Source organism: Corythoichthys intestinalis, chromosome 19 (genome assembly GCF_030265065.1).
Source record: "Corythoichthys intestinalis isolate RoL2023-P3 chromosome 19, ASM3026506v1, whole genome shotgun sequence".
NCBI lineage: Eukaryota > Metazoa > Chordata > Actinopteri > Syngnathiformes > Syngnathidae > Corythoichthys > Corythoichthys intestinalis.
Genome location: NC_080413.1, coordinates 32,674,727 through 32,693,696, shown reverse-complemented (window position 1 = coordinate 32,693,696; position 18,970 = coordinate 32,674,727). Strand labels below are relative to the sequence as shown.

The 18,970-nt window shown below is 39.0% G+C and overlaps 1 protein-coding gene across 3 annotated transcripts in view; it reads left to right on the top strand.

Moving 5' to 3' along the window:
* snap25a (synaptosome associated protein 25a) overlaps nucleotides 1–18,970 on the top strand; it is a 99,583-nt gene that overhangs the window by 53,108 nt on the left and 27,505 nt on the right. For all 3 annotated transcript variants that reach the window (XM_057822312.1, XM_057822310.1, XM_057822311.1), the window contains 2 exons: nucleotides 8,109–8,150; nucleotides 17,617–17,665. In XM_057822312.1, coding sequence (XP_057678295.1) covers nucleotides 8,109–8,150; nucleotides 17,617–17,665 — 91 coding nt within the window. The remainder of the gene's footprint in view (nucleotides 1–8,108; nucleotides 8,151–17,616; nucleotides 17,666–18,970) is intronic.

The window sequence follows — 18,970 nt, the reverse complement described above, 5'->3', positions numbered from 1 at the left end:
AGTTCGAGCCTTTTATTGTTTTAATGTTGATGATTTTGGCAAAAAAAGTCAAGAAAAACCAAAAATCCCTATCTCAAAAAATTAGCATATCATGAAACGGTACTCTAAAGAAGCTACTAACCTAATCATCTGAATCAACGAATTAACCCAAAACCCCTGCAGAAGATTCCTGAGGCTTTTAAAAATTCCCAGCCTGGTTCATTACTCAAAACCGCAATCATGGGCAAGACTGCCGACCTGACTGCTGTCCAGAAGGTCATCATTGACACCCTCAAGTGAGAGGCTAAGACACAGAAAGAAATTTCTGAGCGAATAGCCTGTTCCCAGAGTGCTGTATCAAGGCACCTCAGTGGGAAGTCTGTGGGAAGGAAAAAGTGTGGCAGGAAACACTGCACAACCAGAAGAGGTGACCGCACCCTGAAAAAGATTGTGCAGAAGGGCCTATTCCAGACCTTGGGGGACCTGCAGAAACAGTGGACTGAGTCAGGAATAGAAACATCCAGAGCCACCGTGCACAGGCGTATGCTGGAAATGGGCTACAGGTGCCACATTCCCCAGGTCAAGCCACTTTTGAACCTGAAACAACGGCAGAAGCGCCTGACCTGGGCTACAAGAGAAGCAGCCCTGGACTGTTGCTCAGTGGTCCAAAGTACTCGGAAATCAAGGTGCCAGAGTTTGGAGGAAGACTGGGGAGAAGGAAATGCCAAAATGGCTGAAGTCCAGTGTCAAGTACACACAGTCAGTGATGGTCTGGGGTGCCATGTCAGCTGCTGGTGTTGGTCTACAGTATTTTATCAAGGGCAGGGTCAATGCAGATAGGTATCAGGAGATTTTGGAGCACTTCATGCTTCCATCTGCTGAAAAGCTTTATGGAGATGCAGATTTCATTTTTCAGCATGACCTGGCACCTGCTCACAGTGCCAAAACCACTGGTAAATGGTTTACTGACCATGGCATTACTGTGCTCAATTGGCCTGCCAACTCTCCTGACCTGAACCCCATAGAGAATCTGTGGGATATTGTGAAGAGGAAGATGAGGGAAACCAGACCCAACACTGTGAAAGAGCTTAAGGCCGCTATCGAAGCATCCTGGGCCTCCATAACACCTCAGCAGTGCCACAGGCTGATTGCCTCCATGCCACGCCGCATTGAAGCAGTCATTTCTGCAAAAGGATTCCCGACCAAGTATTGAGTGCATAGCTGATATAATTAATTGAAGGTTGACTTTTTTTGTATTAAAAAAACACTTTTTTGTATTGGTCAGATGAAATGTGCTAATTTTTTGAGGTGGGGATTTTTTGTTTTTCTTGACTTTTTTGCCAAAATCATCAATATTAAAACAATAAAAGGCTTGAGCTAGTTCAGTTGTGTGTAATGAAGCTAAAATATATGAAAGTTTAATGTTTATCAGTACATTACAGAAAATGTAAAAACATTAGGACATACCATTAAATATTCAGTTCCTTATTAAAAAATGTTCACATATCAATGTCTGATCTTGTTTTTCTTTATCACTGGAAAAGAAAGTGATTTGATTGCAGGTAAACAACAAAAATATCATTGTTTTACTCATTAAACCAAATATATCAACAAAAATGCATATTCTAACTGAGAAAAAAGAAAAAAACACCTAATAGCTATTGTTACCCACTTCAGCTGAGATACCTTCAGTGAGACACTTATTGTACCCATCTACCAGTCTTTGACATTGGTCTGAAGAAAGTTTGCCCTACTCCTCAATGCAGAATACTTTCAACAGTAAGGTGTTTGAAGGGTTTCTTGCATGTCCAGCCGTTTCAAACCGCCGCACAGCATCTCAATGGGATTAAGATGTGGGCTTTGACTCAGCCATTCCAGGACTCTCCATTTCTTTTCAGTGAGTCCTTGGTGTATTTACTGCTATGTTTTGGGTCTTTGTCATGTTGCAGGGTCCAGTTTCGCCTCAGCTTTAATTTTTTTCACAGAGGATCTCACATGTTCCTTAAGTACCCTCTGATACATGATAGAATTCATGGTTGATTCTATGATGGTGAGCTGGCCAGGTCCTGCTGCATCAAAGCATCCCCAAACCATGACACTTCCACCTCCATGCTTCACAGTTTGTTTGAAGTTCTTTTCTTTTTTTCAAACATGTCCTCTGTTCTGGTGTCCAAATAATTCAGTTTTAGATTAATCTGTCCAAAAGTCATTATTCCAGAAGTCCTGGTCTTTGTCTACATTCACTCTGGCAAACTTCAGTCTGGCCTTCATGTTCTTCTTGGAGAGCGAAGGTTTCCTCCTTGCACACCTCCCAGGAATGTCAAATTTGTGTAGTCTCTTTCTGATTGTAGAGACATGCACTTTCACATCAACCTTAGCAAGAGCCTGCTTTAGGTCCCGTGATGACATTTTAGTTTTTTGGGAGACTTCTTGTGGGTACCTGGGTATGTTGCCAGTTGTTTTGAATGTCCTCCACTTGCAGACCATTTTCCGGATTTTATTTATTTATTTTTTTTTGGACATCTTTTGAAATCCCTTACCAGACTCATAAGCGTCTACAATCTTCTTTCTGAAGACCTCAGGCAGCTCCTTTGATCTCACCATGCTGTTTTCTCTCACTTCAACAGTCAGTCACTGTTAAAAGTGTTCTGCATTGAGGAATGGGGCAAACTTTCTTCAGGCCGATGTCAAAGACTGGTAGATGGCTACAAAAAGCGTCTCATCGAAGTTCTTTCAGCCAAAGGGGGTAACACTAGCTATAAGGTGGTAGGGTGTCCTAACTTTTTCCTCAGTTAGAATGTGCTTTTTTTGTTAATATATTTGGCTTAATGAGTAAAACAATGTTAATGTTTGTTACTTACCTGCAATTAAATCACTTTCTTTTCCAGAGATAAAGAAAAACAAGATCAGACATTGATATGTGAACATTTCTTAATAAAGAACTGAATATTTACTGGAATGTCCTAATTTTTTCACATGACTGTATAGTATGTAAATATTTACAGTGGTGCCTCGGCATATGATCGCTTCAACACAAGATGTTTTCGGCATCCGATGTAAAATTTGACTCGCCGTTTGTTTCTACATCCGACAACATGCTCTGAATACGACGTTTTATGACAGTGCCGCAGTTTCTTTGTTTTTCCACTAGACGGGCGCAATCAGATTTTCTTGTGAGAGAAATCAACATGGGTTCCAAGAATGTTAGTGGAAAATCATATAATGGAAAATCCTGCTCGACATACGACCATTTCGACTTACAAACAAGGTCCTAACTTCGTATGTAGAGGTACCAATGCATGTATATTGGCAAAAGTATGCTGAATTTCCATATGCCAGGCAGGAGATATAGAAGACGACCCAAGAGGAGGTTTATGGATGTAGTTAAAGAGGACATGAAGGTAGTTGGTGTGAGAGCAGAGGACGCAGAGGACAGGGTTAATTGGAGCCAACTGATTTTCTGTAGCGACCCCTAAAGGGAAAAGCAGAAAGGAAAAGACGAAGAGAAGATTACCACTTAACAATTGTTGGTACAGAAAAGTAATCCCCTTGTACAGTTATCATGAAGAATTTGTTACTATACCATCCTAATTCAAAGTTTGAACTAAGCTTTAAACAGGCTTACTCTGATGGATAAATCAAACAGTTGAGAATGTAGTGTCAATGTTAACTGCTTACTCCTGAAACAATCTGACCAATCTCTGCGACTGTAGGCTTTTTCAAACTCTTCCGGGAATTGGTTTTGAAAGACAGGCCGTTGGGACTTGGTTCCAACTCGCGGGTTTTCTGCATCAAGTTGAAGATGTAACTTTGACAACACTTTACATAAGGTTTGAACAAAGTGTAACTTATTATTTAGAATTGTTAAAATGGGGCTTTTTCTCAATGAAAAACCAATGTTTTGCCAGTAATGTTGATGAACCACAACACAAGTAAGGTTTCGTCATAAAACTCAAAAGTAGGTCATCCAGCGTTGCCGTGGCAATGTCAAGTCATATTGTCCTCTCCACACCATCAAAATGGAACACAAACATCACATTACTGTCTCACCTTGTGAATTTTTGTTTCACCTATTATTTATTTTTATCTAAAACTGAGATGAGATCTTATTTTACCATTCACGGGTCAGATATTAATGTACAAGCTCGACCTTGTGAGTGTCTGAATGTGGGTGTTTGTTTCACCAGAGCAAAAAAAAGCCTCAGTAAAGGCCTGGAGCAGGCCACCACTCCCCCATTTTCACTTATGAGTCACACTGATAAACATGGGCAGAATATTGAATAATCTCAAGAATAGCACCAAAATGGTGGCATCGTAATGATGAACACTGTAAGCTTCAGTTGCTTTCGCACCAACAGAGGAAACGTTCATTTCACACTTAGAAAAAAATAAATACACTATGCAATTCCCCTTATTTCTCGATGTTCTCACTGCAATCATCAACAGGGGGAACAAACAGTGAGCCCAGCAGGATGAAGCTATGACATTGTAAGACGGAGATGTCGCTGAGTGTCCCAGCTGGGCGGCTGTGCACACACTTCTTAGGAACTCAAGCGTGTCGTATATCAATGGCAGTATTTGAAATTAAACCACTAGGCAAGGCAAATGTATTTGCATTGCATAATTACCTACAAAGTCATTCATAGTGCTTTATATCAGCAAGACACAAATGAGAAAAAAAAAAAACGATTAAAACAGGAAACAGAAATGACAATACAGATAAAATGGAAGTCATATAATTGGGTATTCGAGCAATAGGGACAGTTACTGTACGACAGTTATGACCAGAGATGTCCAGAAAGCAAAATCCTTGGCTGAAACCGAAAACCGTATATTGAAAACACTTGGCTGAAAACCGAAAGGCCGAAAAATACACAAGCATATAATTCATTTTATAAAAAATATTATTTTATTTCATTATTTTCTTATTAGTGTTGTTTTTGGCAGCCATTTTAATTTTCGTCTTAGTCTTCGTCTTTTGGACGATAATACTTATATGTTTTAGTCATATTTTAGTCATTTCAAAATGTGTTTGCCTTGGTCTAGTTTTTGTTGACGAAAACGCAGACTAATTTCATCTAGTTTTAGTCGAGGTTACCTCAATATTTTCGTCTGTAAAATTAAAAAATTTCACTCCAAAAATAAGTAAGAAAAGGTTTCCAATGAACATTGACAGACGAGCACATATTGTAGCATCTACAAATCTAGCACGTGATAATACACACACAGCAGTAAAACAGTAGGCTATATTATTTTCAATTAGTTATACCCGCCCAGACGCCGCGAACTGTATGTAAAAAAGTTGTTTAGTTTTGAAGGACGCTCGCTGTTAGCAATAGCCTAAAGCTAACGTGAACGTGAATGCTATGCTAACGCTACGAGTTACATTTAGCACTCAGCACGGACATTGCTAGGCTAAAACAACATTGCATATTCTCTGTTGCCGAGATAAGAAGACAAATTTTACGGTGTGTGTCTCAAAACAAGCAATGGGGGGACTGATGAAGACACAGGGGTCGCAGCACGTCACATGAGTGACACAACCAGGCAGGCTAATGACACATAAAATGTCATACAGTACATTGTGAACATGCGACGAAAACTATGGCACATTTTCGTCTCGTTCTCGTCCCGTCAGACGAAAACTGGCATTATTGTCTCTAAGTTTTAGTCTGCCAAGATACGTTTTTAGCTCATTATCGTCTCGTCATCGTCATGAAAAAAAATTGTTCGTCGACTAAATATTTTCGTCATAGTCATCGTTGACGAAAACAACACTTTCTTATTAATGCTCTTTGCCTTGGCATTGGTTCTCCAACCCCAGAGGCTCGAGAAACTTTGAAAGGTGCCGATTCTGAAACCCCATGGAAGGGTGCGTTCCCGGCAATAGTGAGCACTGGCATCATCATAGCATTCTATAGGGTAGACGTAGATACACATGTCACGGCCGATGAAACCTTGATAAATACGCTTCTTGGAAGTTTGGGACACTCCAAAAATGGGTCGCGTGCCTCAAATTGCTAAGCTAAATCAGATCCGGATACACGCTTGCGTAGAACTGTAGATTACGACAAAAACGAAAATACTATTCCGTTCTCGCCGAAACTAGTAAAGCTCTTTACTAGGCTATTACAACCTCTCCTACTGTACTCCTTAAAATAACTCATTTTCTTGTGCAACAAGTGGAATCGATCGAGAGCCAGGCGAGTGGGCTGAGTTCTATTGGCGAAAAAGCCGAGCGAAGTCGCTTCCAGCCGGATTAAACAGCAACTGGCAGAGTGGGGTGGAAGTCGCGGGAAAAAATGTGACCAAAAGATTAAGTGGTCGTGCCATTAATGTATTGTACTAAACCACAGCAAATGCCCATATATGCATTTATATACTATTTGTATACTGTTTGCTTGATTAAACTCCAAACTACTCACGCACGGGTTCAAATGCACTGTACTCGATGTGACACGGACATCAATGGAAAGCAAGTTCAGAACAAGAGTGTAGCAGAGATGAAGCAATTTTATTGGATTTTCCTTCATTCAATAATTTATATGTTTCTTTGATACCTCAAAATACTTCCAGACTGCGGACATGTTGGCTTTTACCCAGTAGTGTTGTTTCTCACCGTGTTTTGATTATGTTATCACAAGACGACTACAGTTCTTCATACTATTCGGTGGCAACCGAAAGTTTTCAGCACCAAATTTTCAGGCACCTCTGTAGTTATGACAACACTGTAGTAAACGATCGCATTTTTAGTCCTGATTTAAAGAAGCTAACTGTTTAAGCAAACCACAGATCTCCAGGTGCCGTATTTTCCGCACTATAGGGCGCACCTAGAAGCCTTCCATTTTCTCAAAAGCTGATACTGCGTCTTATAATCGGATGCGTATATATGGATCAATATTAGTTCGTCAAGGCATGACATTCCCTTTAACACAACTTCATATAGTGGATGCATAATGCAACCCCAACAATGACTATTACTGCTCCTTATAATGCAGTGCACCCTATGCCTGTATATGAAAACCGTTTTAAATTAAGCCATTCATTGAGGGTGCGCCTTATATTCCGATGCACTTTAGTGAGAAAAATACGATAATTTGTTCCAGAGATGAGGCGCATAATAACTGAATGCCACCTCATTCTGCGTGGTACTGGTTCTTGGAACACATAACAAACCGGTTCCAGATGACCCAAGGGGTCTAGTCTCTTGGTAGGTGTCAAGCAAATCAAGCATATATTTTGGTCCAGGACTGTCAAGTGTTTTGTAGACTAGCAGGTTTTATTGTCATTCCTTTGACTCAGAGACATCTGGCCCTTATTTTTAAAATCAATTCCATAAATATTTTTCATACTTATTGTGATTCTGCCCAGAAAAGCAGGTTCACACACAACTTAAAGCTGCAAATTACCAAGTAACGCATTTTTCGCACTATAAAGCACACCAAAAAGCCTTCATTTTTTCAAAAGCTGACAGTGAGCCAAATAATCCCATGCACCTTATATATGGATCAATATTGGTTAATCATGACATGACATTCCCTTGAGCACAGTCCCATCGCGTGGATGAATAGCGCAATCCCAACCACTACTAACAATACTACTACTACTGCGCCTTATAATGCGGTGCGCCCTATATATGAAAACAGTTTTAAACTAGCCATTCACTGAAGGTCCGCCTTATACTTTTATGCACCTCACAGTGCGGAAAATATGGTAATAGTTTTTCAGGTGAGAGTTTATGCATATATCATGGTGGAAATATCCCCCAACAAATTCAATAAAATATATACATATCGCTCCCAGAGGGACCCCCATATTCATTTCGAGACAGTGGGAGAGGGGCATCATTTCGGTAGAACGGCTCTCAAACTCTTGATTACATTATACTATTTGTGCACAGTTATCCTAAGAAAATAATTTCTGAAACTGTCAAGACTGTAAACATTTGTCATAATTGTGATCATGATGTGTGTATTCCATTTAAACGAAAAGACCTTTGCTTAATAGTGATAAATTTTTTTTGTGGAACATACATTATTGTCTGGTTTTATTTGTTGAGTCTTATGACATATTGATATTTTTATGACATGTCTAAAAATGTGACACTGGTTTTTCCTTCTGTCCCACAGTCCCTGGAAAGCACCCGTCGTATGCTGCAGCTGGTGGAAGAGGTAAAACTTTTTTCAATTATGGTTTCAAAGTCACATGGTAGGCTTTTTATGTTCCCATAGCAAAGTGTCCATGCTTGAACTAACATTCTACAGCTTGGGGCTGCAAATTCTTAAATTGTCTTTTAATTGTCTGCTCATTAAGAAAAATAAGCATTTATGCAAACAATTATTTGCTCATGCAAAATTCAAGGCTAGTAAATGACACAGCAGTAAATTAGGAAAAGACAGTGAATTACCTAGGGCAGATGTAGATGAATAAAGTGGGGAGGTTGATGGGGAAAATGAGGAGGGAGAGACATAGGCATGTAGGAAAGGATCTCAAGGTGGTATTGATCATTTGTTTATATTTTACCATCTTATGAACTAAACCCTGAATGTCAACATAGCAAATTATGTGTGCTATTAATGCTGCAGCATTATTGCAGGTCAGAATTTGAGGTGTATGTGATATTTTATACCACTTGTATATTGTAATTTACCCCCCCCCCCCAAAAAAACCTCACTTTTTTTGCATAAAGCAACACTAGGTAACTTTTACACTAGGGTTGTTCCGATCATGTTTTTTTTTTGCTCCCGATCCAATCCCGATCGTTTTAGTTTGAGTATCTGCCGATCCCGATATTTCCCGATCCGATTGCTTTTTTTTTTTTTTTTTTGCTCCCAATTCAATTCCAATCATTCCCGATAATTTTTCTCGATCATATAAATTTTGGCAATGCATTTGGAAAAAAATGAATAAAACTCGGACGAATATATACATTCAACATACAGTACATAAGTACTGTATTTGTTTATTATGACAATAAATCCTCAAGATGGCATTTACATTTTTAACATTCTTTCTGTAAAAGGGATCCACGGATAGAAAGACTTGTAATTTTTAAAGGATGAATGTGACTTTGTATATTGTGACTAAATATTGCCATCTAGTGTATTTCTTGAGCTTTCAGTAAATGATACTGTAGCCATTTAACTTCTGCCCAAATGCATGATGGGAAGTGCAACCATGACTGTGCGTCATGGTACCAATTGATAGATCTTCTCTGCGTTGGGAATTAACATAGAGTGTTAAGATAAAGATCAACTACTACCTTGCTTCCCACTATTATTCTAATCGTTGGGAGAGGGATTGTAAGGCTTTAGCCATTTAAAAAAAAAGGCTCCAAAGGCTGCCAAAATTCACTCTACTCATTTTATGCTGCCTTTTAGCTCTATATACTATATGGGTAAAACGGCGCCATTATAGATTGAACGCAACAATGCGTGAGTGGGTCGTGCAGCGCATGCGTTAATTGCGTTAAATATTGTAACGTGATAAATGTAAAAATTATTCATTCTCGGCGGTAGCGCGATAAATTTGATAACCCTACCTTAAGCTTAAACTAAAGACTCTGGAAGAGTGTAACACATTATGTCTGTAACGTTAAATACAATTAGAAAACGATTTGATTAAAATATATATATATTAGGGCTGTCAAAATTATTGCGTTAACGCACGGTAATTACATTTTTTAAATTAATCACGTTAAAATATTTGACGCAATTAACGCACATGTCCCACTCAGAAAGTATTCTGCCTTTTGGTAAGTTTTACAGCAAGGCTTTTTGTGCTGTCCAACAGCGAACTCTTGTGGTCGCTTTGCGACATGGTTTATTGTTTTCAGTCCAGTTCAATATGGCTGCATGACGTCTCGGGCTGATAATGTTGTGCTTATATGATCCTTGGACAAGATTTGTCCGTAAGTATGGTTGTTGTAAAGAATGTACATATTATGTTAGTAAGCGAAATGTTATATTTTTTGTATGAGAGGCTTTTTGTTTATGTTTAGTGAACCTGTATAGCGTGCTAAGCTAACGTTGTTGCTAATGCAATGCTTGTGTACTTTTTTTTGTAGTTTTACGACGATCTAAAGAGGACAATGGTTTGAGGCCATTTTATTAATAAATCAGATGAAAAAGGAAGAAGTCTAATTATTAAGGCGTCGTTCACTAGCTGTCTAGCTTTGGAAAAAGTAGATGCTTCGGAGTGAGGACAGCATAGACAGATTTAAATGACAGTAGAGTGAAATGCCCACTACAGTCCTTATGTACCGTATGTTGAATGTATATATCCATCTTGTGTCTTATCTTTCCATTCCAACAATTTATTTTACAGAATATATATATAATTTACAGAAAAATATGGCATATTTTATAGACGGTTTGAATTGCGATTAATTGCTCGATTAAAAATTTTAATCGTTTGACAGCCCTAATATATATATATTAAAAAAAGGCATGTCCCATATTTTTTTGCCGATTCCGATACTTTGAAAATGACGTGATCGGACCCGATCGATCGGGACATCTCTACTTTCAACCTTTATAAAATATTTTCATAACATTTGTGATGATATGTCAACTGACAACTAGTCGAATGATACCTCTTTTATATCTTGAGGGGGTCTCTATCGGTACCGGCACTAATTAACTTTAAGAAGGGTGGCAGGAACCCTGCCGCACAAAAAGAAAATGCGCTGACTGCTTTAAGGCATACATCACTTCCCCTTTCCCCCATTCATTATATTCATTAATGCGAAATCTGCAAAGATGGCAGAGCAGCAGAGACAAAAAGTTTTGTCTGAGGAGGAAATAGGAAGAGCAGCAACCAGGATATACAGAATAAACATTGCTGACGAGTTCCGGTGGGGTCGGGGGTTTAGCCACACTAAGCCACACGGTTGCTAACCGTCATATGCTATCGTTTAGCCACAACTGGATTCATTACCTTATTACTTTTTATCCTTCACACAGCCGCTGGAAACAGAAATGTTGTTTAATCCATCTGCAGGCAACCATCATGATTTTAGGTGATCAGGTGTGCGCTGGTCCTCATGCCCAACGCAGTCTTCCTTAAGGCAAAACACTACCGCTTTTGTCCACTGGCGTCGGTAAAATTGACTAAAATTGAAAGTAACAAAGCGTTGCTTTAAGTAAAAGTACAGATACGGTGGCAAAAAAATACTTAAGTAAAAGTACAAGGATGTAAGAAAGATTTAATTCAAGTAAAATAATAATAGAAAAATCCATGCTCTAGTTTAGTGCATACCCCCACTTACTGTACAAGAGTGTTCAGCGCTCACCCACTGAAGGCGCGCTGCTCGCTGTTGGTCAATATCTTGTTCACTTGCCTAATCTTACTTGTACTCATGTTGCTGCCTCTAGTGCTCAATTACGGTATAGTTGCACGGGGCTTCTACATTGTGCCAGAAGCATGAAAACGAAGCTATCAATTCACAGTGAGAAAAAAAATATAAGTAACGTGTAATACAGGCGACAATTTAACAAGTAGTGGAGTAAAAGTAGAGATACACGCTGTAAAATGTAGTGAAGTTAAATTAAAAAGTACTTCATTTTTGTACTCAAGTAAAGTACAGACAGTGGCACTGGAATTCACACACAGCAGGGGGTACTGAGGATCTTATTTTGTTTTTCCCATCCAAAAACAGCCGTTTCTGTGGAAATGTGTCATGCTCGCGTTTTTCTCCACACAAGGCATGCACAATGGCAGTACACAGGCATGCTGGATAGCTTAGTTACTATTACTAAGCTACTACAAAGGTGGCGTTCTATTTTACCTACAGTGTGTGTTGGAGTTTTTGTCTTGGAAATGAAAGCGCTCGTGCATCATAATGCAAATCCCCGCTGCTAGACGGCGCAACGACACACAAACACTTATGAAAACTAAAATGTCCAATTAGCATCGGTTTAACACCCACTTTTCAATACACTAAAATAAATTGCACACAAATATCCAACAGCGCTCTGCACGGTGGCAGCTAAACAGTAATAATAAACAATAATATGGCTACAATGCAAGCGTGTCTTACCTATTTGATGTTCTCCACGGTCTAAATCTGAAGCTAACTTTTCCTCGCTGGGCACAACTATAAACTTCATCATCTTCATTTTCTAATGAAGTTTTTGAAAATTTTGCTGTTTTTGTAAAGAAAAAATACGTTAATTTGTTTTTTTGCGCCATGTTAAAGCCTCCATTGTCAACTTTTCCATTCCAATAGTGCCTTATTCAACTTGACCTGGTAGCAAGCAAGGTATCAGGTGGGGACTATATTATTACCAACAATAACAACAAAAACTTTTCCAACATATATATTTAAATACGCCATTGTTTCAATATGTTTTGTTTTTTGGTTTATTCCTAACCAAAACAACAACAACAAAAATAATCTACCGAAACACTTTTTCCCCCTTCCCAACACCAGGGGGTGCTGCATTCTGAGCACCCCACTTCCCGGGCTACTGAGTACGGATACACAAAACATTTACTTAAGTACAGTAACAAATTACTTTTACTTTGTTACATTTCACCACTGGCAAAACTAGGCTACACATTCTTGCCATTAGGTGAGCTTAAATCAATTTAGCGAATTGCTGCAAACAAGTATGGCTAAGGATCTTAAGTGATGATTAACTGAAATCCTTTGATAACAGTCTATTTGACCCTTTGTTAACGCGACAACTTTATTTACAAGCCAAAACCAAGAATATTAAAATACACATACAGATTTTCTATTACTAAAAACAACGCGCTAATCCTAATGCTTTGCTAGAAAGTGCATATGTACATCAACACAACTGTGACCAGCAAACACACTTTATTTAGAAACCATAAATTCATTTGTCAACCAACACTTCCATGCAAAAGGTATGCTTTTGAAAAATGTCGTGTTTCTGTAAGGGTGTAAACTACAGTGGTATGAAAAAGTCACATTTCTGCATAAAATGACCATCAAATGTGATCTGATCTTTGTCAAAATATTTAACACAGATGAAAAAAACAATGTCTGGTTTAACTAACACCACCCATTTATAGGTTTTCCTTTTTTCATGAGGACAGTATGCAATGACACTAACAGAAGAAGGAAAATAAGGAAGTGAACCATCACATTTAATACTTTGTGCCCCCCCCCCCCCCCCCCCCCCTTTGTTAGCATTAACTTCAACCAGATACTCCCTGTAAATGCTGCAGATCAGTGTGGCACATCAGTCAGGACTAATCTTGGCCCATTCTTCTCTACAAAACTGTACTTCAGTCAGATTCCTGGGATGTCGGGCATGAATCGCTTTCTCTAGGTCATGCCACAGTATCTCAATGGGGTTCAAGTCTGGACGTTGATTTGGCCACTTCAGAACGGGTATTTTGTTCTTCTGAAACCATTCTGAATTTGATTTACTCCTGTGTTTTGGATCATTGTCTTGTCGAAGCATCCATCCTCTTTTTAGCTTCAGCTGTCTGACAGACGGCCTCAGGTTTTCCTGCAAAACATCCTGATAAACTTTTGAATTCATTTTTCCATTAATGATATTGAGTTGTCCAGGGCCTGAGGTAACAGCCCCAAATCATGATGCTCCCTTCACCATGCTTTACGGTGGTGTTGAGGTGTTGATGTAGGTGAGCTGTTCCAATTTTCCTCCACAAATAACGTTGTTACTCCCAAACAATCCAACTTTGGTTTCATCAGTCCAAAAAATATTTTGACAAATCTTATGTGGAGTGTCCAAGTGCCTTTTTTCGAACATTAAACGAGCAACAATGTTGTTGTTTTGTTTTTTTTTAGACAGTAGTGGGTTCCTCCGTGGAGGCCTCCCATGAACACCATTCTTGGCCATTGTTTTACATATAGTTGATGTGTGCACATACGTAGATATTGGACAGCGCCAGTGAATTCTGTAAGTCTTTAGCAGACACCCTAGGGTTCTTTTTTTAACTCTTGGCGTCATTTTTGGTGGAAGGACACTCCTTGGGAGAGAAGCAACAGTGTCAAACTCTCTCCATTTGTAGACAACTTCTCTGTCTGTCGATTGATTAACACCCAGACTTTTAGAGATGGTTTTGTAACCTCTCCCAGCTTTATACTAATCAACAATCCTTATTCGCGGGTCTTCAGACAGATCTTTTGACCGAGCCATGATGCACATCAGACAATGCTTCACATCAACACAATTCTTACCAGGTGTGTGTTTTATAGTGGGCAGGGCAGCTTTAAACCACTCACCAGTGATTGGGCACACACCTGACTTAAATTGTTTGGTAAAAATTGGTTTCAATTCCTCTCTAAGTGTCCTTAGGCAGAGGGTTCACCTACTTATTTTTCCCCCCACGCGACTTTGTTTGAATGCTATCCTCATTAAAAAATGAAAATCTATAAATGTTTGGGTGGTTTTAGTTAAAGCAGGCACTGTTTTTACATCTGTGTGATTTTGACAAAGATCAAATCATATTTGATGGTGATTGTATGCAGAAATGTGAGAAATTCCAAAAGGTTCAGATACTTTTTCATACAACTGTACATAAACAATAATTATGGATGCCAGCATGTAGCATGTAGTGACATTTCGAGGGGTTCAATGAATTGCAGCACAGTGACTTTCTAACTTTGCCTAAATAAAGTATTAAATTGCGTAAATCTATCTCATCTTAGACCTTAAAATGAGCAAAATCAGTTGAGCTATTTCTCTGCCTACTTGTGATTATGATTACTCCTTGCTTAGGAGTCCCCCAAGAGGCATATTTCTTCTACTTTGGGATTTCTCCCACATGTAGACGTGCTGAATTACAGAATAATTTATACTCCAGTGTTCCCTTATTGCTCCCTTCTCGCCTCTCGAACATCAATATGGCTTTCGTCCCAAATTGCTGAGACAGCAGATGGGGGGGTTGGAGGGGCATTCATGCATGCTAGATTACTTTAGTGTGTATACACCGAGACCGTATAATCGTATTTATGCCTATCAGGCCGAGCCAGGTGCTACATACTCGTGTGTTGCTCAGCATTTCGAAGTAGTAAGCAGGATTGCGGACAATCAGGTTTCAGTACACTCTCTTGCAGAAAAACTATTTTAAAAACATGAAGCCAGCCCATCCGATCAGTCACTAATAGCTGTGTTGATCGATGTGGTGCTGTCATGGAGATGTCCAAATGAAAAAGAAATGGAGGAAACTTTTCGATCACCATTTGAAGTGGTATTTTTGGGTTAATACTGCAAGGAAACTTCCCATTTCTGTGGTTAAGACAAAAAGAGCTTAACTTTTCAGATACACATAATTATCTGTGTGATTTTTTTTGCATGCAAATCAGTTGCTGGGAATTTCATAGCAGTTCCTCAGACTGACAGTGTTGTTATCCTCCAGGGAACGGTTTATTTTTTTGCTTGTTTCCTGCCTAAATGACCTTCCTTCTTGCAATCAATACTAATCATCAATTATGTTGAGAAAGCAAATATTCTAATTAGTTTCTTGCTAACATGCTAACCTCAGCACGGGTGTAAGGTAATTACAATGATGGTGATCACGATTATAAGCCTACGACTTTTTAACATGACTGATATAAATTTTGTAATGTTCCCCTCACTAATTGTATTTTAGCTCACCTGAGCGTAAATGAGTAAACAAGTTTGGTGGGGCTTGCGTGCAGCAGGATGTGATTGAGCGCGCTCGGGTGGGGGATCCCGGCCCCAGGGTTTGGCGATTGGGCAGCGTAGGGTCGGTTGCCAATGGACTTACACTCACAAGGGATTCACAAGATTACTGATTGCGATTACTAGATCACAGAGCTGATTTGTGTACTCTCCACCCCTCCCAATCACTTAGCTTATAGACTCCCTCACCCTCCTCCCCTTCTTTCCCTGGTCAACAGGCCCTCCACATGGTGTCAACCGGAAATACATCTAGCTGACGATAGCACCGACATATTCATAGTTAGTGTAGGCGTTCAATGTATTTCTTGTTGTTGTTTCTTTTCTTTCTTTTCTTGTGTTTCTTTTAGGGCTGTCAAAATTATCGCGTTAACGCACGGTAATGAATTTTTTAAATTAATCACGTTAAAATATTTGACGCAATTAACGCACATGTCCCGCTCAGACAGTATTCTGCCTTTTGGTAAGTTTTACAGCAAGGCTTTTTGTGCTGTCTAACAGCGAACTCTTGTGGTCGCTTTGCGACATGGTTTATTGTTTTCTTGCCAGTTCAATATGGCTGCACGGCGTCTCGGGCTGACGCCTACGTTGTAATGTTGTGCTTATATGATCCTTGGACAAGATTTGTCCGTAAGTATGGTTGTTGTAAAGAATGTACATATTATGTTAGTAAGCGAAATGTTATATTTTTTGTATGAGACGCTTTTTTTTTTTTATGTTTAGTGAACCTGTATAGCGTGCTAAGCTAACGTTGTTGCTAATGCAATGCTTGTGTAATTTTTTTTTTTTTTTTTGTAGTTTTACGACAGTCTAAAGAGGACAATGGTTTGAGGCCATTTTATTTATAAATCAGATGAAAAAGGAAGAAGTCTGATTATTAAGGCGTCGTTCACTAGCTGTCTAGCTTTGGAAAAAGTAGACGCTTCGGAGTGAGGACAGTATAGACAGATTTGAATGACAGTAGAGTGAAATACCCACTACAGTCCTTATGTACCGTATGTTGAATGTATATATCCATCTTGTGTCTTATCTTTCCATTCCAACAATTTATTTAACAGAATATATATATATATATATATATAATTTATAGAAAAATATGGCATATTTTATAGATGGTTTGAATTGCGATTAATTGCGATTAATTACGATTAATTAATTTTTAAGCTGTAATTAACTCGATTAAAAATTTTAATCGTTTGACAGCCCTAGTTTCTTTTCTTTTCTTCTGTTCCCCCATGACCCCCCATAACAGTTATAATTCCATTCTCCATGTCAAACAGCTGAACAGGACAGCTTTAAAAAAAAAAAAAAAAACACACAAAAAAAAACGAACCAAGACGACCTCATCTAAGCGCTATGGGTTCGGTCGTTATGTCACGCATCCGCTGTGTTCACATATGCCCAAACAAACCATTCTTTTGGGGGAAATTCTCCCTGTGTCGGAACAAACGATCCAAACGAGACAGGTATGAAAGTGCCCTTGATGAGGACAGCAGCTTAGAAAATTAATAGTTGGGTAGTAGTAAATTATAACACGGATGGGGTTTATTTTCAGCAGTTGGCTAAGAATAGATACGCTTAATATGTTGTTTGACGGTTAATTGCATGCAGACACTTGAGTCTGGTTGCTAAGGTAGGTCTTACAAGACGTCAATCACCATTCCTTGGCTGGAGTAAAACATGTCACGATTGTTCATTTTAAGGCTTAATAAGATTGTTGAGTATTTTCAGTGCTCTGAAAGAGTATCCTAGAGCGAAATAGCTGCCGAACAAAATTGGCAATTTCCTATCCTTCACTAAAAAGTAGCAAAGAAAAATGGTCGGAGGCACTGAGGGGAAAATGGAATGTAGGAATGGCTTATACCAGCAAATATCTTTCAGTTTCCACTAACTCTCGAAGGCGACATTGCCTCATTACTGACCTCTACTTCATTTATTTTTTTGTCCCTACCTCACGCTACCTTGCTACCTGCCTGTCCTTGGGGAGTAGAGCAAAGATGCCGGCATTAGGACTTTGGTCATGTTGGATGAACAAGGAGGTAAGTGTGCAAGCAGCCAGATGGCGGTGCAATGTTAAGCCATAATTTAGATAAAAATTGTACAATTCTGTATAAACTAAACTATATTCACATTCTAGTAGCACATTTACTTATATTTTATTCATATGCGGGAATGTATTGTTTACTTGTGCCAAAAATTGACTGCTTATGTAAAGTTGCTTGATTCTTTTAATTATATTTGAACTAATTCAGTTTCTCCACAATTTGCATTATTTTTGCCAGTGGTTTTGGTTACGATCGTTTCTTTGCTGAAAGCAATTCTAATTTCCAGCTTCTTTTAATCTTTCTTTCTTTTTTAGCAATTGTCTTTGAAGGTTTTCTTTGCTCTTTGCTGAAGCTTTGTTTCTTTTTTTAATTTCCATTTACCAAAACGGACAGCAGCTGGACATCTTGAAAGTGCCAAAACACTGATATATAAGCCGACCACCACAGTGACAACAACCTGTGTCTTAACATCAGAATGTATCGTCCTTATTTTTTGTAAAATGAACATAAGAGCACACTACAAAGTACAATATTCGAAGTGGTTTTCAAAGAAGTCTGAGATAAGCTCAAAGGCCCCGATATTCCAGATTCAAGAAGAATGGTTGAAGAAAAACGATCGATTTAGCTGGTAATGACAAAATACTTTTCAGTCAACCCATTTCCTGCTTTGTAAAATCCCTGGTTATAAGTAGCTTGTCTCCGTGTGTATTGAATAACTCTACTGAAAGCATGAAAAGCATCTCTTAGCTCTGGTATGGACACAGGGCTTGAGCTTCCCTGAAATGCTGGTAAAAAAAAAAATTATGTGTGCCGTGAAAGACCATTAATTGCACCAACAGGGACATAAATGTTCCTATTGGTCCTCTGACCGTCGGTTTGTGTCAGCCATCACCCACGGGACTCCGGAACCTTTACAGCAGCTGACTTTACAGCTTTCGTGCAACACTCTTTAATAAGCGTAACATGCTCTCGACTGTTGCATGTCAAAACATTGAATCACTTAAAAGTCAGCTGCGCTCAGCTACAACGCTCCTGTGACCCTGACGAGGACAAGCGCTACACAAAACGGATGCACTGCATATGTTTGCGTAAGAACCAGGAATTTTACAACTCGGAATACAACTAATTGATGAATACGCTCCATAATTCACATGCTGTCACGTGTGGCGCTTGGAAGTCTTTGCTATGAACAGTCACCAAAATACCATCCACCACATCAGCATGGGCAAGGGCCATTATGAAAGTGCCTTGACAACACAGCAACATGAAGATTTTTTTGTGAGGGAGGACCGTTCAATT